Source organism: Mobula hypostoma, chromosome 5, assembly GCF_963921235.1.
Source record: "Mobula hypostoma chromosome 5, sMobHyp1.1, whole genome shotgun sequence".
Classification (NCBI taxonomy): domain Eukaryota; kingdom Metazoa; phylum Chordata; class Chondrichthyes; order Myliobatiformes; family Myliobatidae; genus Mobula; species Mobula hypostoma.
In genome coordinates, this window is record NC_086101.1 from 116,119,287 (window position 1) to 116,144,182 (window position 24,896).

Sequence of the window (24,896 nt, forward strand, 5' to 3'; positions counted from 1 at the left end):
CGCAGCAGTACTGGGAGGGGAACCGGACTCGGTGCGGCGCAGGTGCCGGTCAGGGCGCAGGCGCAGCTCCGCCTCGTTTTCTTTCTCTTCCCTCCTCCCAGTTAACGAGACTGCACTCGTGCGTAGGGCGATCTCTGCTTGGATCAGTGGCCGGTGAGTGGCGTCCGTGTGGTCGAGGGGATGGAAAGCGTGGCCGGGGTCTCCACCAGTAACCGTACCGGGGTTCTCTCCGCTCCTCTCCTTTCTAGCCCAGGGTGTATCGGGGCAACGGGACAGGACGGGGTCCGGGACAGCAGTGTGCGCTGAGCAGGCCACGGCCGCCATTGGGCAGGGGGATGGGAACGGGTTTTGGTCCGTGTGTTGGGGCAGAGGCAAAGGGCTCGGTTGAAGACAGGGGAAACAAAGGAAATTAATTCCCTCCCGTCCCACGTGGGATGCATGTTTGAGAGAGGACGTGTTGGGGGGGGAAAAAACCTAAAGAAACACGGCTATATTCAATTAGGAGAATGCGATTTATTTCTTGCGGTGGGGGGAAGCATTTACTATTGGGAGAGGTAGTAGAAGTTTAACGATTTATTTCCCGTGTAGAGAACAAAATGGAGGGGAGGATTTTAATGGTGTGATTTTGTACTGGGGTGAGGGACCTAATGGGAGAGGGAGGCTTTGAAAGTGAGGGATAGAGGGAGATGGGAAGGAGAATTTAAATCTTGGGAAAGGAATGATAATTTCGAGGGGCGTTAATTGAGGGAAGGGATGATTTCGGGGAGGAGATTTGTATGTGGAAATTAATGTTTTGGGGCTAGGATGTGAATGTTAGAGGTGGTTAGATGCAGCAAGGTGAGTTTAATATACACGTGGAGGAAAGGAATTTAGTTTGGGAGGGATGAAAGATGGCTTGAGATAATGTATCAAAGGAGATTGAGGCAAGCGAAGCCCCCCCCCCATTTTAACTGAAGTTTATAGGAGCACTGCAAAAAGTATCCTGACAAGCTGCATCTCCATCTGGTACGGGAGCAGCAGAGCATCCAGCTGGAAGGCCCTACAAAGGACTGTGAGAACAGCTGAGAGGATTGTAGGGGTCTCCCTGCCATCCATTGGGGACATTTATCAGGAGCACTGTGTATGCAGGACACTTAGTATTATTAAGGATCCCACCCATCCATCCAGCATCCTCTGACTTTCTACCATCAGTCTGGAGACTCCGATGCAGAAAGACAAGAGTGGTCAGGATGGGAAACAGTTTCTTCCCTCAGGCCATTAGGCATCTGAACTCCCTGCCGCATCGCATTTGAAGTGTCACTGGTTAACCTGTTCCATACTTTACAGTATTTAATTAGTGCATGCTATTTATGCATGATTCATCTGTATATTTTAGTCTTGCTTTCCCAAGTTATTGTGTGTTATGTGTACTACTGTGCTTTACAGTCTAGTTCAGAGAAATCTCGTTTCTATATACATTATATGGTTTTTTATATATATATAAAAAATTATTTGACAATAGACTTGGCTGAAGGGGTGGAGGAAAGAATTTGAGAGTGTTAGATGTAACCCATGAGGGTGGAAGTGGAATTTTGAGTGGGTGAGGTTCCGTACTGAGCTGGGGTGTAGGGTGGGGTCGAAAGCAGAAGATGGCAGATGATCTATAATTGTGGTCGGGAAATGACTTGAAACCCATTGAAGAAGCTTGGGGAAAGCCATGCGCTCCAGGGATGATTCCTGCTTTCAGGCTAGGGTTTTGATGCAGTAATGTTTGGATGCAGGTGGTGATATCGACGTAGAAGTCCTTGAGCTGAAATCTACAGAATTTAGCTGGCAGGCGTAACTGAATAATGTGCCATGCTGTCTGCATAATCAGTGCTGTGTGTGTCAGGTAGACCGGGTACATCTGTTCTCGCTCATTATGGGGGTGGGGGGTGATTATGTGGCCGTCACAGATCAGGCGTGATTGTGTGCAGCACTGTTGGAGATGTGGGGGCATTGCAGCTTAATGACTAACTTATTCCACTTGTGATGCATGAGTTGCATTTTGCCCAACACTGTGGAGAGTCAATCGAAATCAGGTTTAATATCATCAGCATATGTTGTGAAGTTAGTTAACTTTGCGGCAGTATATTGAATACATAATAGTGAAGAAATACAGTACATATATATTTAATAAGCAGTGCAAAAATAGAAATAGAAAAGTAGAGGTAATGAGGACATTCACGGGTTCATTGCCCATTCAGAAATCGATGGCAGAGGGGAAGAAGCTGTTCCTGAATCACTGAATGTGTACCTTCAGGCTTCTGTACCTCCCTCCTGATGGTAACAATGAGAATAAGGCATGGTCTGGGTGATGGAGGTCCTTAACGATGGACGCCATTTTTTTGAGGCACCACTCCTTGAAGATTTCCAGGATACTATGGAGGCGAGTACCCATGATGGAGCTGACTGAGTTTACAACTCTGCACCTTACTTTGATCCTGTGCAGTAGCCTCTCTGCCCCCTTACCAGTGATGCAGCCAGCCAGAATGCTCTACATGGAACATCTGTAGAAGTTTGAGTGTTTTAAGTGACATACCAAACCTCTTCATGAACTATAGCTGCTGTCTTGCTGCCATTATATCTGCATTGATATGTTGGGACCAGGTTACCAAGAACCTGCTGCAAACCAGGCTGCATGCCCGATTGTAGTGACTCACCGACTCACTCTAGTTGTTTCAAGTCGCACGCTGGATGAGGGAATTCCCCTTATGAATGTACCAGTTAACGTTGGGAGTTTGAAATGATTTTGATTGCCCGAAATGATTAGATGGCGTTGAATTTTGCTGTGCGCAGTGATGCAGTTTGGCTTCTAATTCTCTGATGTGGCGTTTATCCTGATGCAAGGTGATGGGTGCAAAAAGAAAACAGATCCTTCAGTTAACCTATTCATGGTAACCATGAGTACCGATTAATTCCACTTGCCATTGCCTTCTGTGTGTTAACAATTCTGGTAGATGGTAAAATGTTTGTCTCCTTCATAACTGAACATTTATTTCCCAGAGAATGACCGGGTGGAAACCCTCTGCATCTTCAAGTGCTGTCCTGTCTGTTCTATAATTTGTTAGAATTGTGCACGCATCAGAATCGGGTTTAATATCACAGGCACATGTCGTAAAATTTGTTAACTTTGTGGCAGTGGAACAATGCAATACGTAATAAGGGAAAAAATGAATTATAGGAATATATGTATATTAAATAGCTAAAGTAGTGCAAAAATAGAAATTTTAAAAATTAGTTAGCTGATGTTCATAGATGTTCACAGAAGCTGTTCCTGAATCATTCAGTGTGTGTCTTCAGGCTCCCGTTTCTCCTCCCTGATGGTAGCAATGAGAACAAGGCATGGCCTGGGTGATGGGGGCCCTTAATGAAGGACACGCCTTTCTGGGGTATTGCTCCTTGAAGATGTCCCAGGGCTGAAATGGCTAGCATGAGAGGGCATATTTTTAAGGTGCTTGGAAGTAGGTACAGAGGAGATGTCGGGGTAAGTTTTTTTTATGCAGGGAGTGGTGAGTGCGTGGAAAAGGCTGCCGGTGGTGGAGGTGGAAATGATAGGGTTTTTTAAGAGATTCCTGGTGGTGAAGCTTAGAAAAACAGAGGGCCATGGGTAAGCCTAGGTAGTTCTAAGGTAAGGACATGTTAGGCACAGCTTTGTGGGCTGAAGGGCCTGTATTGTGCTGTAGGTTTTCAATGTTTCTACTATGGAGGTGTTACATCTCTGCGGTTAACTTTGATCCTGTGCAGTCACCCTTCTTCCCCTCCCTCAGCTTACCCTTCCTGAAGTTCACAATCGGCTCTTAGGTTTTACTGGCACTGAGGGCAGGGTTGTTGAAACAATAGATGCAGTCCTTACCCTGCCTTTTTTATTCTGGCATCCTCCCTTTTCCAGTTTTGAAGAGCCTCGGCCTGAAATGTGGACTGTTTAGTCATTTTTTTAGATGCATCCTGACCTGCTGAATTCTTCCAGCATTTTGTGTCAATTGCCGCATTTGGCCCATTTCACCAACTAATCAATATCATCCTGCGTCTTAGGACAGTCTTCCTTGCTATCAGTGTCATTGAGAAATTGGTTAGTGATAGCCGCTCTTTCGATGCTATCCAACCTCAACGGAAAAGGCCTGCTTGCATTTACCCCTCATAATTTTGAATACCTCTGTCATATTTACTCTCAATCTTCTAATTCCAAGGAATAGGTTAGGACTTTATTCAATCTTTCCTTGTAACTCCGTGTCCTCTAGACCCAGCAACATCCTTGTAAATTTTCTCTGTATTCTTTCAACTTTATTTAGATACTCCAAATTAAGCCTCACCAACATCTTGTACAACTTCAACATAACATCCCTTGTCTTGTATTCAATACTTTGATTTATGTATGCTGTTAGCTCTGGACAAGGACCCTATCTACCTATGCCACCACTTTCAATGAAGATGGTCCGTATTTCGCACTGCTCGGTGCCATACCGTTCACTCTGCAAGACCTACTGGTTGGTGTTTTTTCCAGACTGAGGTAGGGTCTGTGCCAGAAACTCTTTTCTGTAGATGCTGCCTGGCCTGCTGAGTTCATCCAGCGTTTTGTGTGTGTGTGTTGCTTGGAATTCCAGCATACTGCAGATTTTCTTGACTTTTTGCCACTACCTTAGTAGGATCCACAAATTGTATACCCAGGGCAGGAAGATAAAATGTCATCTAAGAACCCTTTCCTGGATAGCAGCACTCACTCAGTAGTTGAGTTACGGGCATCAGATAAGGAAAGGATCCAATGATAATAATGGAATTGGTGGCTTTGTGACCAAGTTTGCAGACAATGCAGAGATAGGTAGAGGGGCAGGTAGCGTTGAAGCTTCTTTGCTTATTCTCCTGATCTTAAGTCCTTCTTCGGACTCCTGCTTCCATCTATGTGTTCTGGTGTCGTGTCTTATCAGCTATAATCTTACTGATCAGTGGGGCATGCAGAAGATCTGATTGTCCTTTGGACCCATTTTGGTTTGCATAGTTTGTTCACAAGGCTGCTTAATCAGATTGAAGGGTCTGTGCAGAATCCATAGAGGACACTGAGGTGACTTCACTTAGGAGCAAGTGATACTGTGGTGAACTCCGCCAAGGATGGTTCTAAGCCTGGCTGTGAAAGGAGGGGGTTGGGCCTGAGGAGCAAACGCACCCTGTAAAAACCCAGAGCTATAGAAGCACCAGAAATCTCATCACTAGGAGAGGAAGGATTCATCAAGAAGGTGTGAAAACTTGAAAGACAGGCCTGGGACAAAGGACCTTGGTGAGTTACTGTTGGTGGCCTATGCCCCAAAAGGGGTAATGGGCTTAAGAAGATGATACTGTGGTAGACTCCTGGCTTGGGTTGGATGTTTGGATGCTAACCTAGAGCCTTGATGCCCTCCCCAGAATGTTGGGAATTGCAATCTGCCCGGGTGGAATGTGACCCTGCTTATCAGTATCAGTTTAGTGGATGAAACGTAGAAAACCTACAGCACAGTACAGGCCCTTTGGCCCACAAAGCTGTGCCGAACATGTCCTTACCTTAGAAATTACCTAGGGTTACTCGTAGCCCTCTATTTTTCTAAGCTCCATGTACCTGTTCAGGAATCTCTTAAAAGACCCTATCGTATCTGCCTCCACCACAGTCACCAGCGCCCATTCCACACACTCACTGCTTTCTGCGTTTATATTAAAAAAAACTTGCCCTTGACATCTCCTCTGTACCTGCTTCCAAGCACCTTAACTCTGCCTCCACCACAGTCACCAGCGCCCATTCCACACACTCACTGCTTTCTGCGTTTATATTAAAAAAAACTTGCCCTTGACATCTCCTCTGTACCTGCTTCCAAGCACCTAAAACTGTGCCCTTTTGTGCTAGCTATTCCAGCCCTGGCAAAAAGCCTCTTACTATCCACATGATCAATGCCTCTCATCATCTATCAGGTCATCTCTTATCCTCTGCCGCTCCAAGGAAAAAAGGCCAAGTTCACTCAACCTATTCTGATAAGGCATGCTCCCCAATCCAGGCAACATCCTGGTAAATCTCCTCTGCACCCTTCCTATGGTTTCCACATCCTTCCTGTAGTGAAGTGACCAGAATTGAGCACAGTACTCCAAGTAGGGTCTGACCAGGGTCCTATATAGCTGCAATATTACCTCTCGGCTCCTAAACTCAATCCCACGATTAATGAAGGCCAATGCACCGTATGCTTTCTTAACTGTAGAGTCAACCTGCGCAGCAGCTTTGAGTGTCCTATGGACTCGGACCCCAAGATCCCTCTGATCCTCCACACTGCCAAGAGTCTTGCCATTAAATGATGTCATATGAACTCTGGAACTGCCAAAAAGCAGTCCAATTTAAGGTTCTATTATTTAAGACATGGATAGTTACCTCAAACCTGCATCTGTCCTATCAATTCACGTCATTGTTTCAACAAAGTAGCTTATTGTTCTAAGGATGGATGGAATCAGTTTCACTGGCATGAGTTGTGAAATCTGTTAATAGCAGCAATGCAATACATGTTAGATAAATACAGAGAAACAAACTGAGTAACACTAGGTATGTGTCTATTAAAAAGTTAAAACAAGGGTGCAAAAAAACATTGAAAAAAGTAGTGGGGTAGTGTTCATGGGTTCAATGTCCATTCAGAAATTGGATGGCAGAGTGGAAGAAGCTTTTCCTCAATGGCAGAGTGTGTGCCTTCGGGATTCTGTACCTCCTTCCAGCAGTAGCAGAGAATGAGGGCGTGTCCTGGGTGGTGGGAGTCTTTAATGAGCCTGTTTGAGATACTGTCCCTTGAAGGTTTCTTGGATACTCTGGAGGCTAGCACCCAAGACAGTGCTGACTAATTTTACAGTTATTGCAACTTCAATTCTGTGCTGCACTCCCACCCCCAATACCAGATGGCGATGTCACCAAGCCAGTCAGAATGTTTTCCACGGTACAATTGTAGAAGTTTGAGTGTTTTAGGTGACAAACCAAATCTCAAACTCCCTAATGAAATGTTGCTGCTGTCTTGCCTCCTTTATAGCTGGGACCAGTTTAGGTCCTCAGAGATATTGACACCTGGGAACTTGAAATTGTGCACTCTCTCCACTTCTGATCACTCTGATGGGTTTGTGTTCCCTTGTCTTACCCTCTCTGATGTCCACAATTAGCTCTTTGTCTTGCTGATGTTGAGTGCAAAATGGATTGTCCCAGTTTCCTCAGATGAATGCCAGATCGGCCTTTTGGATTCCCTCACATTGCAAGTAGAGGCAGAGAGATGCTGAGAGGTTTCTCAGCCAACTCACCAAAACAGGAAGAGAGGGTGGATCTCTCTGAGTGCCAAGCTGATTTGGAAAGATTGACTGCTTCGGGCTGGGTGACGGAGCACAGGCCAGAGTGTATTGCTGCAGCAGGCCCTGGGTATCAGTGCAGGGAATGACCTGGTGTTTGGACAATATAAACGCTGGCCCATATAGACTGAACAGGCAGGGTCTTAGGACCGGAGATGAGGATCAGATTGATTCCGTCAGCTCTTCTGCAGCACTGAGGCAGTGAGACTGTTCTGGCTGCTGCGTGCTTTGTGCGTGTGAGCTTCACGTCAATTTTCCCCACTGTGGCTCTACACCAGTTGCTCCGGGCTCCGTGTCTGTGGACTCAATTCAGTCCTAAATGCTGTTTGCATTATCATTAGTACGACTTCTGTTCTTTCCCCTTCTGCATGTTGGGCATTGATTTTTTTTTAAAAACTGTGCTCTTTCAGGTTTCTTGTTTTGTGGCTACCTATAGGCAGATGATTCTCAGGGTTGTATAATTTATACGTACTTTGATAATAAATGTACTTCAAACATTTGACTGCACGAATCCAACTGCAAGGCTCAGTTGTTATGGGATGTGTTTGCTCAGTGCTATTTGTCTAGCTAATTGCTTTACCAAAGTATCATACAAGGTCACCCAGGAACTTCTGGTTAACAACCTCTTATTATATTTTTTGAATAACTATTTTCCTTTGCTTTTCCATAAAGGTGTTGCTGTACATTTTTTAGTTTTTAAATATTGAGAGCGTGGAGCAGGCCCATCAAGCTGAGCTACCTGGCAATCCCCCAATTTAACCCAAGCCTAATCTCAAACTTTCGGCATATTGCTAGTATCTTCCACAGTGTAGACTGGTGCAAAATATTTATTCAGTTCATCTGCCATTTTCTTGTTTCCCCCATTACTACCTCTAGCATCATTTTGCAATGGTACTCTCGTCTTCATTTTACACTTCATATATCTGAAGAAACTTCTAGTGATTCAACATTTCAGTTTAGTATCAGCAAAAGTATACAGAAAACAACCTGAAATCCTTGCTCTTCACAGACATCGCAAAACAGGAGGGAAAATAAAACCCAAAGAATGAGTGACAAGAAAAACGTTAGAACCACAAAGCCCCCCGACCCCTCCCACGCCCAAGCAGCAGCAAAGTATCAACCCTTCCCCAACTTGTTCCAGCAAAAAGTGTCAGCCCCCATGACCCATCAACCAGTTGATGCAACCAAAGACCATGATCTCTGGTCCATCAAAAACTACTATTCATCCCAACACCTTGATTTCTCAGCAGGCCTTCTCTCTCACTAACGAGGAAGAGAGATCACTGTTGCCAACAGCTCGCTTTTTCGATGTTGGCCTTTAGCGTAGCTTATGCCAAGTTCCCCTGACTCGAGAATCAGCAAACCCTCTGTCACCATTGCGAGAGAGAGGGAGGGAGCTATTGAGTGCAGTCCACAAACAGCCACATTTGCACTTGATGTCTTGATGTTTCGGTCACCTGCGACGCTTCTGTCAGTGACATCAACGAGGCATTGGATCATCCTCCGGGCTGCACCCCTAAGGCGTGTGTCTTCCAAACCGCTTCTGGAGATACGGAAGCACAGGCCACTCAGCGAGTTCCAAAGACCGAGAACCCACTGTTTTCTTTAATATTATTGGCTAGTTTAACTTTGTATTCCATCTTTTCCTTGATGGGTTTTTCAGTTGCCTTCTGTTAGTTTTTCAAAGCTTCTCAGTCCTCTAACCTCCCACTAATTTTTACTCTTATTTAACTTCAACCAATGCAGCCCCAACAGACCCAAAATTGGATCTCTAACCTCATTTCAATAATTCAGGTGAGCTGCATGTCTAAAGTAATCCTCCTAGCTAAAGAAAACAGGATGAAGCCAGCAGTATCATTAGCACAAAGGAGCAGCCGAGGAAGGGCATGGAGCAGCAAGTTGGGCACAGCAACAAGCGCTGAAAATTTAAAAATACATCTATAGCATTGGTAATGAGAGAGGCTGGTATACGCCGAGCAAAAAAGCGTAAAGCATCCATTAGTCTCTTCATTTAGATTGTAAATGAATCGACTACTCGAAGTATCTGTATTGCATGTTGGTTTTCCTACCAGAAAAATGAGCATGATGGGGTTCAATTTAACCCCACACTTTGGTGTCTCCCTCCATCTCTCCCTCTGTAAAAATTGACCAATAATGCAAACCTTTTTGGAGAATTGAAAGCTCTGGACTGAAATTCCTGCCAAAGGTGAAATGAGCATTCTGGAACTGTAATTGCTATGGCTCTGCTTACCAGTCCAAAAGCAGTAGTCCTTTCTTTATCCATGATTCAGAGATACGTACTGATTTAGCAATGCTGCCAAGGCTACTGAGTCATCAAAGATTACAATATATATATTATATCCCCTGTTTGGCACTTAGGTTGCCTTTGGCATGTCAACCATGGGCCTACATCTAAAGCTTTTCTTTGGCATGTGACTGTTCGGAATTTGGTGTACTTCCCACCAGGGGACAGTTCTACTGGATTGTTGGTTGTTGGGCAGCAAGGGTTCGCAGGGCCTGTCTTTCTACAGCATTGTGCAATGAGAAATTCAGACAGCAGGCTCCACTGAGATAGATTTCACAACCGCCCAGTCTGGGGCGTGAACTCTCTCCCAGTGCTGGGCTCTGCCAGATGCTGCAGCTTGACTCGAACAACACTCACTCAATGCTGGAGGAACCCAGCAGGTCAGCCAGCACCTGCGGAAATGAATAAACCGTCAATCTTTCAGGCCGAGACCCTTCATCAGCTCTGGAAAAGAAGTGGGAAGACACCAGAATAAAAAGATGGGGGTGTGGGGAAGGAGGATACCTAGAAGGTAATGGGTGAAGCCAGGTGGGAAGGAAACGTAAAGGGCTGTAGAGGAAGCAGTCTCCTAGGAGAGAGGACCACAGGAGGAAGTGACCCACAGAGAGGTTATAGACTGGTAAGAAGCCGGGGGGGGGGGGGCGGGGAGACATTATTTTCATCAGAAGAAGAAATCAATAAACCTATTCAGAATATTAGGTGTTGCTTCTCCACTCTGCGAATGAAAATGTTTGACCGCTTGTGGAAAGTTCCGTTTTTGGTGGGTGAAGTGGAGATGCTGGACCTAGCTTTAGTTGGGAACTTCTGTGAGTTACCTTTAGTGCATTTAGTGGTCATGAATGTTGCTTCAAGAAGGCTAGTAATTTCCTGCCACCCTGGCCATTCCCTTTTCTCTCCCCTTACCTCCTTGGAGAAAATACAAAAGGTTGAAAGCTTAGACAGCCTCACTCAACAACATCATCCCTGCTGCTGTAAGACTCCTGACCCGTTCACTACTTTCACACCGTCCTGTGCTGAGTTCCTCCAGTATTTTGCGTGTTTTGCTCAGGATTTCGGCATCTGCAGAGTTTTCTAAAGTTAGAAAAGTACAGCCTACAAACTGGCCCTTCAACCATTTAGTTCACGGTGAACCATTTAAATCTACAGCTGTGTGCGCAGAGACTTGAGATCTTTGGGCACAGAGCTCGAAAAAAGCGCCGTAACAGGCTTTTAACATTGTAAACCAGCGAGCTGTTATGTCTCCCCGCTCGCTGTAAAAACAGAGACACCTCTTTCTCCCTTAATTGCCTACCCCCATTGACCTGCACCCGGACCATAGTCCTTGCCCCTCCTATCCATGTACCTGTTCAAGCTTGTAGTCCCACCCAACCTCAGTGGAAAAAGCCTGCTTGCATTTTGCCTTTCCCAACAGTTTGACATTCCTCTGCTCTCTCCCTCACTAACCAGGGAGGTTAAGAGAGATCACAACATTCTGAGTTCAGAGGCCTCCAACAGCTGCCCTTGCTGTCTTGATTTTTGAGCTTATGAATGCTAGACTTGTCCAGCTGTCCTATTTGGGTCTTGAGACTCGGATGGGTTTTGTTCACCCCATTTCAGACTGGAGGGTGCTCCGGTAAAACGATAAAATGGGGTGGTTGGGTGAAGCTTGCCCGCCCTTGGGCGTGTGACTGTGTACCAGGGCAGCTTTGCTGGGCCATTGGTCAATGAGCACAGAGAGCTCACAATGCATGTCCTTTCCTCTGTCTGCAGCATTGTACAACCAGAATCTGAAAGATGGCAGACCCTGATCTCGACTTCACCACTGCTCACTCCGGGGCGTCCACCACCTTCCCTATGCAGTGCTCAGCTCTGCGCAAGAATGGCTTTGTCATGCTGAAGGGACGCCCGTGCAAGATCATGGATATGTCCACCTCCAAGACCGGCAAGCACGGCCACGCCAAGGTAAGGATGAGGAAGCTTCCTGATGAGGTGAAGTGGTCTTGCACTGTAATTATCTTATCCAGTGCCAAACCACCTGCTGACATAGTTGCTCACTGTATGACAACTTTTATAAAACCCCTGGTATCCTTGGGTGTGGTGGGGCTCTGTCGCCTCCCTTTCCATCTCTATAACTCCTGATATTTGCCCTTCCAACTTCTTTGGCTTGAATGTGAATTGCCTCACTGCTGCCTCCCCCACCCCCAAGTTTCCAGTCTCCACCATTGCCTTGGGTGATCATTACTTTCTGAAAACTTTCCCCAGTATCTTTTAAGGTTCTTAAGTCTGTGACCATAAGCCAAATTCCATGGACATGAAGGAAATATGGTGCTGTGAGAATTAAATCATAACAATCCCTCTGATTTTTCCTGAAATCTCATTCCCAACAAGTTTTGACACTTTTTCATAATGGAATTCAGCAGAATGGGGGAGGGGGAAATCTCTGAAACCTATCGAATGTTGAAGGGCCACGATACAATGGATGTGGAGAGGATGTTTCCTGTGGTGGTGATGTCTTGAGATCAGAGGTCACAGCCTCAGAGTAGAAGAACATTCATTTAGAATGGAGAGGAGGAATTACTTTAGCCAGAGAGTGGTGAATTTGTGGAATTTGTTGCCACGGGTGTCCATGGAGGGACAAGTCATAAGGCTGAGGTTCATAGGTTTTTGATTTGTCAAGTCATGAAAGGATAAGGGGGCGGGAGGCAGGAGATTGGGACTGAGAGGGAAAATTGATAGGCCTTGATGAAACAGTGGAGCAGACTCAATGGGCCAAATGGCCTAATTTTGCTCGTAGTACTTTGTGGTCTTTTTGATTTTAGGCACGTTGCCTCCGAGCATATATGGTGTTTAAAGAGTGTCCAAAACAAATCTTGTAATAGATTGGGAAGCCATGATGCATTAAATGTTGCTTAGCATATGCATCTCATCATGGGCTTGCCAGTTCTTACCACTTCTGTTCCTATCTGTTCCAGGTCCACTTGGTGGGAATTGATATATTCACCTCAAAAAAGTATGAAGATATCTGTCCTTCGACCCACAATATGGACGTGCCTAACATCAGAAGGTGTGACTATCAGGTAAGGTTATCCACTGTGAGTCATATTTCCGGAGACCGGTCTTCTCTTTGCTCTGAGAACTATAGTGGGAGTGTTAGAAGAAATGATGCTTGGTTAGATTTGAACCAGTGGGGCTAACTTCACTCACTGCATCACTGAACTGTTCCCACAATTTAAGGACTCTTCATCTCATGTTCTTGATATTTATCACTTATTTATTATTTTTTGTTTGCACAGTTGTCTTTTACACACTGGTTGTCTGTCCTGTTGGTTGCTTCTGTTTCCTCACTTGAGTTTGACTGGGACATTGTTGTCACGTGGTGGTGGATTAGTGTAACCATCTTGTTTTTATTCTTCCTTCTCCTCCCCCGTGATCAGTTGCAAGAGAGTAGGAAGGTGAGGCATCCTCTAAAGCTAGAATAGCATTGGAATTCTCCACATTCCTGGCCCAATAACCTCTTCCTGACTGTCTCTGCAGTATCAGGCTGACTTTGTAACAGTAAATCTCTGAATCCACCACTCATTTGGAGGTCTTAGTGGTTTGGCATCTGACTCATGAGGATTCTTGTTTCCTGCTCTTCCTTCAAACTCACTGGGCTTGCTGGAAATGTCATCAACTTGTGAAGCTTTTAATAATTAAGTGTAAGTGGTCTGAATGTTATTCAATAGTCTGGGAAACTACAAATTGCGAAGAAAGCATGACAGTGCTTCTACTTCATTAGCAGTCTGCAGAGATTTGGCATAGCATCAAAAACTTTGATAGATGTGTAGTGGAGAGTGTATCAATTGGCTGCATCATGGCCTGGTATAGAAACACCAATGCTTTTGAATGGAAAATCCTACAAAAGGTAGTGGATTTGGCCCAGCACATCACGAGTAAAGCCCTCCCAACCATTGAGAAGATGTAGGTGAAACACAGTCCATCATCAAAGAACCCCAGCACCAGGCCGTGATCTCTTCTCGCTGCTGCCATCCGGTAGAAGGTACAAGAGCCTCGGGACTCTCGCCACCAGGTTCACGAAGTTAGTACCCTTCAACCTTGACCAAAAGGGGATAACTACACTCACTTGCCCATCCATTGAGATGTTCCCACAATCAATGATCTCACTTTAAGGACACATTATCTCACGTTCTCATATATTTATTGCTATTCATTTATACTTGCATTTGCATGATTTGTTGTCTTAATTGGTTCTGTTATAGTTACAATTGTGTAGATTTGTTGAATATGCCTACAGGAAAATGAATCTCTGGGTTAAATGTGGTGATATGTACTCTTAACAATAAAATTTACTTTGAACTTCTGAAGTCAAGTCTGCCGTCTGCCATCTGCCACAAGCTTCCAAAGTTGTGGGATTGTCAGTTTTGTCCTTTAAAATATCTGGCAGTTCTGGGTATGCAGACTTCAGAAATTCAATAGTGAAGTTTTTCCCACCTTTATTTCCTGTTCCTTTGACTTGCATCTATGACACAACAATGATTTTTTTCCCCTCTAGTTCCTTTGTCCTTCAATAGGATAGCATCCTTTAGCGCTGTAGATAGGTGGCAGGGTGTAGATGTGTCTCTACCAAAGAAGGTGTACGGCACTCCTTCCCTCCGCTAGCCTGCAAGTCACCCTTGGGCAAAGTGTAGCACCTTCTTATTCCTCCCACTCCCTCCATCTCCCCCCCCCCCAACCCATCAGGGTCAGGTGAAGCCATGGGATCCTTCCATTTGAATCCCATTAACCAGCTGTCTGCATGTGTCCAGAAGCATGGTGCCAACTTCTTCATGGACACTAAGCTCTAGTATCTAAGATACCTTTTAAGGAGCTCAACAATTCTGAACAATTTCTTCCCCTCAGTAACAATGAGAGGTGGAACCCTACAGCAGTGGCAAGAACTGAACCGGGGTCACCTGCACTGTTTAATTCCTGCCACTGCTGTGAGGGCTCCGCGTGACTGCGTGGGTTTCCTCCCACAGTCCAAAGACTTAATTACCCTGTGATAACATCTGGGGACTACTGGGCAGCAAGCCGTGAAGGGCTGAAGAGCCTATTCTGTGCTCTATCCCAATAATAATAGTGGGTGAGGTAGCAAAACGAAGCTGGATTGACAGGTTGCAGGGTCAGAGTTGTACAGCATGGAATTGATTGGAATCAGCCAATCCATGTTAATCTGGTCACCCATCTAAATTCATTTATTTCTACTGTGTTTCTCTCATATCTCTTTTAAACCTTATCTGTCCAAGTACCTTCCAAGTGTCCAACTGTCCCAAGTGCTGCTGTTGTATAATTTTTAAAAAATTGTGTTCATTAAGATCTGGGCATCTTGTACACGATCAGTGAAAGTTTAAGTACTGGCTGCATCACTGTCTGGTATTGGGGGAGATCTGCAAAGGATGGAAGTTGTAAACTGCTCACCTCATCGTGGGCACTGGCCTCCATAGTATCCAGGACGTCTTAAAGGAGCAATGCCTCAAAAAGGCAGCGTCCATCGTTATGGACCCCCAGCACCCAGGTCCTGCCTTGTTCTCATTGCTATCATCAGGAAGGAGGTACAGGAGCCTGAAAACACACACTCATTGATTCAGGAACAGCTCCTTCCCCTCTGCCATCCAATTTCTGAATGGACACTGAACCCATAATCACGACCTTGCTACTTTTTTTAAAATTTCTATTTTTGCACTACTTAATTAACTGTTTAATTCAGTTTTTCGCTATTATGTGTTATGTTGTTACTGCTGCCAGAAATACAACAAATATCACGACATCTGGTGGTGATATTAAACCTGATTCTGAGTTGCAGAGTGCAACCATTCTGGGTGAGAGTGGAGGAATTCAATCTGCTATATAACCTACACTTCTGTATGAGGAATGGGTTTGTTCCTCGTGTTCATACCATCTCTTGTTTATTTTCAGCTGGTTCAAATTCAGGATGGCTACCTTTCTCTCCTGAGTGACAACGGTGAGCTGCGGGAGGATTTGAAGCTTCCTGACAATGATTTGGGAAAGGAAATTGAGCAGCGTTATAATTCCGGAGTGGAGACGCTGGTGAGTGTCCGATTGTTTGTGTTTCATTTGGTGCTAACAGTTCCATGCTGTAACTGTATTGGATTAGCTGTGACTGGTGATCAAAGGCAAGAAATTAACTTGGATACGGCATCTCAGTTCCTGTTTCGTGTTGTCTTTAAGCAGCCCGCATTCAATCAAATAGCCCCTTTGAGCCACACCACTCCAGCAGCCCCTGACAAGTTTGATATGACTAACTTAATCACAGGACAATTTACAATGTCCATTTAACCTGATGTGACATTTTTGGACCAAAGGAGGAAACCGGAGCACTCGGAAAACCCACACATTCCGCAGGGAGGACGAACAGAGACTCCTTGCCATAAGACATAGGAGCAGAATTAGCCCATCTGGCCTGTCGAGTCTGCTCCGCCATTCAATCATGGCTGATCCTTTTTTCTATCTCTTCCTCAACCCCAGTTCCCAGCCTTCTCTCCGTACCCTTTGATGTTATGTTCAATCAAGAGTCTATCAATCTCTCTTAAATACACCCAACGACCTGGCCTCCACAGCTGCATGTGGCAACAAATTACACAAATTTACCACCCTCTGGCTAAAGAAATTTCTCGGCATCTGTTTTGAAAGGGCGCCCCTCTATCCAGAGGCTGTGCCCTCTTGTTCAAGATTCTCCCACCATGGGAAACATCCTTTCCACATCTACTCTGTCTAGGCCTTTCAACATTTGAAAGGTTTCAATGAGATCCCTACTCATTCTTCTGAATTCTGGCGAGTACAGACCTAGAGCCATGAAATGTTCCTCATATGATTACCCTTTCATTCCTGGAATCATCCCTGTGAACGTCCTCTGGACCCTCTCCAATGCACCCTTTCTATAGTTTCCACATCCTTCCTGTAGTGAGGTGACCAGAACTGAGCACAGTACTCCAAGTGGGGTCTGACCAGGGTCCTATATAGCTGCAACATTACCTCTTGGCTCTTAAACTCAATCCCACGATTGATGAAGACCAACACACGGATGGCCTTCTTAACTACAGAGTCAACCTGCCTAGCAGCTTTGAGTGTCCTATGGACTCAGACCCCAAGATCCCTCTGATCCTCCACACTACCAAGAGTCTTGTCATTAATGCTATATTCTGCCATCATATTTGACCTACCAGAATGAACCACCTCACACTTATCTGGGTTGAACTCCATTTGCCACTTGTCAGCCCAGTTTTGCATCCTATTAATGTCCCGCTGTAACCTCTGACAGCCAAGCACACTATTCACGACACCCCCAACCTTGTGTCATCTGCAAATTTATTAACCTATCCCTCCACTTCCTCATCCATAAAAATCACAGAGTAGGGGTCCCAGAACAGATCCCTGAGGTACACCACTGGTCACCAGCCTCCATGCAGAATATGACCTGTCTACAACCACTCTTTGCCTTCTGTGGGCAACCCAGTTCTGGATCCACAGAGCAAGATCCCCTCGGATCCCATGCCTCCTTACTTTCTCAATAAGCCTTGCATGGGGTACCTTATCAAATGCCTTGCTAAAATCCATGTACACTACATCTATGGCTTTACCCTCATCAATGTGTTTAGTCACATCCTCAAAAAATTCAATCAGGCTTGTAAGGCACGACCTGCCTTTGACAAAGCCATGCTGACTATTCCTAATCATGTTATGCCTCTCCAAATGTTCATAAATCCTGCCTCTCAGGATCTTCTCCATCAACTTACCAATCACTGAAGTAAGACTCACTGATCTGTAATTTCCTGGGCTATCCCTACTCCCTTTCTTAAATAAGGGAACAACATCCGCAACCCTCCAATCCTCCAGAACCTCTCCTGTCCTCATTGATGATGCAAAGATCATCGCCAGAGGCTCAGCAATCTCCTCCCTTTCTTCCCACAGTAGCCTGGGGTACATCCCATCTGGTCCAGGTGACTTATCCAACTTGATGCTTTCCAAAAGCTCCAGCACATCCTCTTCCTTAATATCTACGTGCTCAAGCTTTTTAGTCATCCCTACAATTGGCAAGATCCTTTTCCGTAGTGAATACTGAAGCAAAGTATTCATTAAGTACCTCTGCCATCTCCTCCAGTTCCATACACACTTTTCTACTGTCACACTTGATAAGTCCTATTCTCTCATGTCTTATCCTCTTGCTCTTCACATACTTGTAATCCTGTCCGCCAAGGCCTTCTCATGGCCCCTTCTGGCTCTCCTAATTTCATTCATAAGCTCCTTCCTGCTGGCCTTTTAATCTAGATCTCTATCATTACATAGTTTTTTTGAACCTTTCGTAAGCTCTTTGCAACAAAGCCATCTATTCCATCATTTAAATCATTTGTATACAGCATAAAAAGAAGTGGTCCCAACACCGACCCCTGCATAACACCACTAGTCATTGGCAGCCAACCAGAAAAGGATCCTTTATTCCCACTCGTTGCTCCTACCAGTCAGCCACTGCTCGAACCATGTCAGTAACTTTCCTGTATTACCATGGGCTCTTAACTTGGGAAGCAGCCTCGTGTGGCACCTTGTCAAAGGCCTTCTGAATGTCCAAATACACAACATCCACTGCATCCCCTTTGTCTATTCTACTTGTAATCTCCTCAAAGAATTCCAACAGGTTCGTCAGGCAGGATTTTCCCTGAAGGAAACCATGCTGACTTTGTACTATCTTGTCCTGTGTCACCAAGTACATCACCTCATCATTAACAATTGACTCCAACATCTTCCCAACCACTGAGGTCAGGTTAACCGGTCTATAGTTTCCTTTCTGCTGCCTGCCTCCTTAAAGAGTGGAGTAACTCTTACAATTTTCCAGCCCTCTGCACCATGCCAGAATCAAATGATTTTTGAAAGATCATTTGTAATGCCACCACAATTTTTAACGCTACCTCTTTCAGATCCCTAGGGTGTAGTTCATCTGGTCCGGGTGACTTGTGTACCTTTAGGTCTTTAAGCTTTTTGAGCACCTTCTCTCTTGTAATAGTAACTGCTTCCACTTCTCTTCCTTCACACACTACAACATCAGGCATACTGCTAATGTCTTCCACAGTGAAACCCGGTGCAAAATACTCATTTAGTTCATCTGCCATCTCCTTGTCCCCTGTTATTATTTCTCCTGCCTCATTTTCTAGCAGTCCTATATCCACTCTCACTATGCTTGAAAAAACTTTTACTATCCACTTTGATATTATTTGCTAGCTTGCTTTCATATTACATCTTTTCCCTTCTAATGAATTTTTAGTTATGTCTGTAGGTTTTTAAAAACTTCCCAATTCTCTATCTTCCCACTAATTTTTGCTTTTACAATAGCTTTGACTTCCCTTGTCAGCCACAGCTATTTTACCATTTGAGTATCTCTTTGTTTTTGGAATACATATGTCCTGCACCTTCCTCATTTTTCCTAGAAACGCACACCATTGCTGCTCCTTCCAGTTTACTTTGGCCCACTCCTCTCTCATACCACTGTAATTTCCTTTACTCCACTGGAATATTGCTACATCAGACTTTCTCCGTATTAAATTTACAGAATGTCTCTAGAATTGGACTCCTGATCTTTGCCCCGAGCTGTAATAGTGTTGCGCTATCCGTGACAGTTGCGTGACTTATGGACAACAGCGATTGAACCATTGGATTTTGATGTTTCAATCCGAGGTTCTTTCAGAAATCAGGAAAGAGGCACAAGACTTGTTGCTTCACAGTCGTTTTATTTGGTGTTAATAGAACAAAGGGAAATTGAGATATTCGAGGTAACCTCCCACATGGGAGGTTAGTTAGGAAAATTCAGTCGCTAGGTATACATGGAGAGGTGGTAAATTGGATTAGACATTGGCTCGATGGAAGAAGCCAGAGAGTGGTGGTAGAGAATTGCTTCTCTGAGTGGAGGCCTGTGACTAGTGGTGTGCCACAGGGATCAGTGCTGGGTCCATTGTTATTTGTCATCTATATCAATGATCTGGATGATAATGTGGTAAATTGGATCAGCAAGTTTCCTGATGATACAAAGATTGGAGGTGTAGTAGACAGTGAGGAAGATTTTCAGAGCCTGCAGAGGGACTTGGACCAGCTGGAAAAATGGGGAAAATGGCAGATGGAGTTTAATACAGACAAGTGTGAAGTATTGCACGTTGGAAGGACAAACCAACGTAGAACATACAAGGTTAATGATAAGACATTGAGGAGTGCAGTGGAACAGAGGGATCTGGGAATACAGATACAAAATTCCCTAAAAGTGGCGTCACAGGTAGATAGGGTCGTAAAGAGAGCTTTTGGTACATTGGCCTTTATTAATCAAAGTATTGAGTATAAGAGCTGGAATGTTATGATGAGGTTGTATAAGGCATTGGTGAGGCCGAATCTGGAGTATTGTGTTCAGTTTTAGTCACCAAATTACAGGAAGGATATAAATAAGGTTGAAAGAGTGCAGAGAAGGTTTACAAGGATGTTGCCGGGACTTGAGAAACTCAGTTACAGAGAAAGGTTGAATAGGTTAGGACTTTATTCCCTGGAGTGTAGAAGAATGAGGGGAGATTTGATAGAGGTATATAAAATTATGATGGGTACAGATAGAGTGAATGCAAGCAGGCTTTTTCCACTGAGGCAAGGGGAGAAAAAAACCAGAGGACATGGCTTTAGGGTGAGGGGGGAAAAGTTTAAAGGGAACATTAGGCGGGGGCTTCTTCACACAGAGAGTGGTGGGAGTATGGAATGAGCTGCCAGACGAGGTGGTAAATGCAGGTTCTTTTTTAACATTTAAGAATAAATTGGACAGATACATGGATGGGAGGTGTATTGAGGGATATGGTCCGTGTGCAGGTCAATGGGACTAGGCAGAAAATGGTTTGGCACAGCCAAGAAGGGCCAAAAGGCCTGTTTCTGTGCTGTAGTTTCTATGGTTTCTATGGTATGCTAAGTGAAGGGAAATTTAAGATATTAAGATGGCATTGCCTTGCCAGCTTTTTTATATTAGATGAGGAAAATTACATTCACATTTGTAGATGAGAGTTAACCAGTGAGATAGCTGTCATTCAAATAATGCAGTACTGAGAGAAGCTTCCAGAATCGTACCAGTATTTCACCAATAAAGCCACGGAACACTTTAAACAACTATATATATATATATTTAGACCGACCACCAGGAAGCATACGAAGCAGTTATTTGTATATATGTAATTATATAAAATACAAGCAGATAAACATTAAACTGTAAAGAGAATAACTCTAAAGGCATTTAACTGTTAAACAGTTGGACTGCACACGAGTCGTGAGTGCTACCCAGATGAAGATAACAAATAAGTTTTAAGAATTGTGTGCATGTGTCAACGTACAGCTGGTGTGGCTAGACCTGTCAGCTGACATTATTCACCTCTCTACCTTCTCTTGCTCATGTCTTTTGCCCCTAACCTGAACAGTTTCCACAGTTGTCTGCAGCCAGCTTCAGTGTTTACAATGGTTGCCTGGGACCAATTCAAGTCCCAGATAAGGAAGACTTGTAATGCACTGCATGCCAGCTGCTGGAAGAACTCAGCAGGCTGGGCATCAGCCATGGAGAGGAATGAACAGTGGGTATTTTGGGCTGAGACCCTTTAATCAGACTGAAGATCTCAACCTGAAACAGCAACTGTTTATTCCTTGCCATAGAGGCGGTCTGACCTGTGTTCTTCCAGCATTTTGTGTGTGATTCTGGATTTCCAGCATCTGCAGAATCTCTAGTGTTTTTGAAATGTGCCGGATTGCTTGGTACTGTTCACTCCAGCAAAGGCATAAGTTGTTGAACAGTCTGTCGTTTTTGTGCTGAACATCACTGTCTACTTCTCCCCCCGCAGGTCACTGTCATCAGTGCCATGAATGAAGAATGTGCTGTTGGTGTCAAGATGTTAACCAAGTAAACTAAAACATAGGTTTGTAATGCTTGTCTTTACCAGTTCCAGAGTTTGCAAATAGTGGAGGTGCCTCTCTCCCTCTCTACACAATTATTTTAAGCAGCCATGTAGTGCTAAATAGTTCCAGTGAGACAAGAATTTATCCCTGATGGTGTGGCCAGTTGACCTAATCATCGCCTTGTGATTTGCTCCATTGCATCTATTTCATTGGCAATGGAAACACCTTGAAGTTTTTGGAAGACATTTTATACCTCTATACTATTCCTTCTGACCTGACCATCTGCATTAAATGACCACTGATTCTATAGGCAGAGCATGGAAAGGGCTCTGGTATCCCATCAAGCACATACTTACACCAGTATAAACTTTGTTTCCCCTCACGTTCGCCATCGGATTCTGAGCCATGCACTCGGGTCAGTTAACCCTCTTGACTGTATGTTGTTGGGGTGTGGGAGGAAACTGAAGCTTGGGGATGGGGTTGGCTGTGGGGAGGAATATACATGGTCGTTGGGAGAATGTGTGATCTCCACACACTGCCAGAGATTTGTGTTGAATCTGGGTCTCTGCCACCATCAGGCAGTGGAACAGTCTGGATGCACCGTGGGCACCAGTCACTTGCAGTTCTCTGGTTCTTACTCCGTGTATTGCCTTGTCGTTTCTTTTTGTTGAGGGCTGATGATTGTGTTGCCATTCTTTTTCTGTGCAGGGGAATGAGTTTGATGTTTTTCTTGACGACCTCCATGATTTTGTTTCATGGCTATGTGGAAAAGACTACTGTCAGAGTTGTATACTGCATACATTCTTTGATAATAAATTAACCTTTGAACATTTTTCCCTTCCAATCTGGATGGGGTCGTCATCATCAAATGGCTTTGATGACCCCATTCTCACTTTGCGACGGAAGCTCCACTGGAATTTCAATAATGTGAAAGGTCCTGAGGAGATTTGGGTGGTGGAGGCTCCCTCCCCACTCCCCTCATTCCCTGACCAGCTGCATCACCAGCCAGTATGACCATCGTAAGACATCTGACCGCAAGTCCTCACAAGGGATTGTGGGGACTGCTGAGAGGATCATCGGGATCTCTCTTTCACCCATCAGAGATATTTATCAGCCTCAGGAGTACTGTGTATGTAGGGCACTTAGTGCTGTCAATAAGCCCTCCGATCCATCCAATAATCTTTTTGACCCCCTACCATCAGGCGGGAGGTACTGCAGCATTAGGACAAGAACTGTTGGGATAGGAAGCAGCTATATCCCCCTACTGAACTCCCAGCCGCCACCCAGGTCTTGTGTATGAAGCGCCAGTGGCATTATACTGCTTACTTTTTAACTTGTAAATGCACATTATTAATTTATTATTGTGATATTACTTTGTGTGCTGTGTGTGTTATGTGTACCGTTGTGCACCGTGATCCTGAAGAGCATTGTTTCAGTTGGCAGTAGATGTGTACAGTTGAATGACAATAAACCATTAAAAAATTTTTTTTTGCAGGATACAGCTTCCAGTGAAACCACCCAGGCCTGAGCTATGGGATTGGAAAACCTTCTACTTCAACAAGAATGCAACAGAAGTATAATTTAAAAGAAAAAAAAACAAAAATGCAAGCGAACACTAACTTTATTTTGGAAACCCTGGGTCACCATCCCATCAGCAAACACCAACCCTCTTCCCACACTCACCCCCAAATTTCCATCAAATCAAACTTTAACTTTGGGCCCTGGACTCAATCTTAGCTGCTTTAATGGAAGCTGAACACAGTTGGTGGGTGTTTCCCTCTTTCCCTCTGACTCTGTAACCATTCCCTGGCACTCAAAACGGAGCAACTTTTATGTGTTGGCTCCTTTTGCTGTGTGCAAGTTGAACTACCCTCTGACTGCACAGCATCCGGCTGCCTTGTGGTTGTTCTGTTTCTGTGGGGGGTTGCTTTTTGTTTTGCTTGCCTGGCCTCAGCCCTCCCACTTTTGCTGCTGCTTTGAGCCCTGTAAGGTTCTTGGGTTTGATCTTCCGGCAGCTGTGCAGTCCAGCTGAAGTGCATCACTCCTGCACACTTAATAGTAACTTGTTTAGAGCAGTTGGAGAAGGTTGGTGAAGCAAGGCAGAGAGCCGAAGGGTGGAGGGGGGCCCTTGTATCTATATTCATGAGCTGTGCAGGGAAACAGGATTTCATTTAACAATAACTTTCTAAAAGGACATTGCCAATGCATCTAAGTAAGCATCTGTAAGATAAAGCAGAGATATTGATCACACCACTTTTAAAAGGAGCAATTTTTCTTTCACTACTGCTCTCTTCTGCCGTGTGCTGTATAAGAGTTGAGGGGGAGTTGGCTTCTTATTGGGACCCCCATCCCCCACATCTCTTACCCCCAACCCTCATTGTTCTAGGAGTGCTCCCGAGTGCCTGTGTGTTTCTATAGTTGAGGACACGGTGCCACTCCCTTCTGCCTTCCGGATTCACAGGCGCAAACAGAGTCTCTGCCACATTTACCGCACCCCCTTCACAAACCCCTGGGATAGGAGGGGCTGCTATAATGGATTGTGTGATTTGTTCTTGCTGTAAGATGTGTTTAATCAAAGGTGGGGGGATAAAGCCACCTAACATGTTTTTTTTGTTTGTCTTAAATCGTCTTGCCTTGGAACAAATGGCTGTGCTTTTTTTCCCCCCAGTGACAATCCCCATTTTAACAGTTTTCAAGTATTTTAAACTTTAGTTCTGTACATGCATAAACACAGCTTGATTCCACTGCATTTTGGGTTTTTTAAAATGCAGTAAACAGAAACATTAGATGTTTTGTGCCCTGGAATTTTTGTGGTTTGTGTTTTTTCTATGTGTGTAAAAGGATTGTGAAGATGACCACAAAGCTTTCAGGTGGCTGTGTAGCAGGCCTCCACTTTGCTGCAGCACCCAGAAACCAGTGGCCAGTAGGCTGCCACTTGTAACCTTTCATCTTATTCCCTGCAATGCCTAACTCCACCAGTATAGCGGGATGCAGATGGTCTAACCTTACAATATAACTTGCAAACCAGTTTAAATAAAGTTAACATACAAAATATTACTTGTGTTTGTTTAAAACAAAATTGCACATATTGCCATGGTAGTGCTGCGGTTAACGTAACATGATTACAGCTTGAGGTTGTTGGAAGTTCAGAGTTTTGGCATCTTTTAAGCAAGTTTGTATATTCCCTCCACTCAGTGGATGGGTCATTGGGCGTTCTGGTTTGCTCCCACATTCCAGTATGTTTAGAGGTCATTGTAAATTGTCCTGTGATTAGGGTAAATCGGTGTGTTGCTGGGTGGTGTGGCTCAAAAGGGCC

General features: G+C 44.6%; 1 protein-coding gene across 1 annotated transcript; it reads left to right on the plus strand.

Annotated features, from left to right (window-relative positions):
- On the plus strand, positions 1-24,634 carry LOC134346955 (eukaryotic translation initiation factor 5A-1-like). The gene is made up of 6 exons (XM_063048848.1): positions 1-153; positions 11,402-11,593; positions 12,604-12,708; positions 15,587-15,718; positions 21,526-21,600; positions 23,076-24,634. The coding sequence occupies exons 2-5, from the start codon at positions 11,426-11,428 to the stop codon at positions 21,586-21,588; spliced, it is 468 nt and encodes a 155-aa protein (XP_062904918.1). The 5' UTR covers positions 1-153; positions 11,402-11,425; the 3' UTR covers positions 21,589-21,600; positions 23,076-24,634.
- Positions 24,635-24,896: the final 262 nt, after the last annotated feature.

Excerpts from the sequence above, each read along its gene's own strand:
- LOC134346955 (XM_063048848.1), top strand. The coding sequence starts at position 11,426 with ATGGCAGACCCTGATCTCGACTTCACCACTGCTCACTCCGGGGCGTCC. Across the intron at positions 12,709-15,586 it reads TCAGAAGGTGTGACTATCAG|CTGGTTCAAATTCAGGATGG; the intron begins GTAAGGTTATCC and ends GTTTATTTTCAG. Across the intron at positions 15,719-21,525 it reads ATTCCGGAGTGGAGACGCTG|GTCACTGTCATCAGTGCCAT; the intron begins GTGAGTGTCCGA and ends CTCCCCCCGCAG.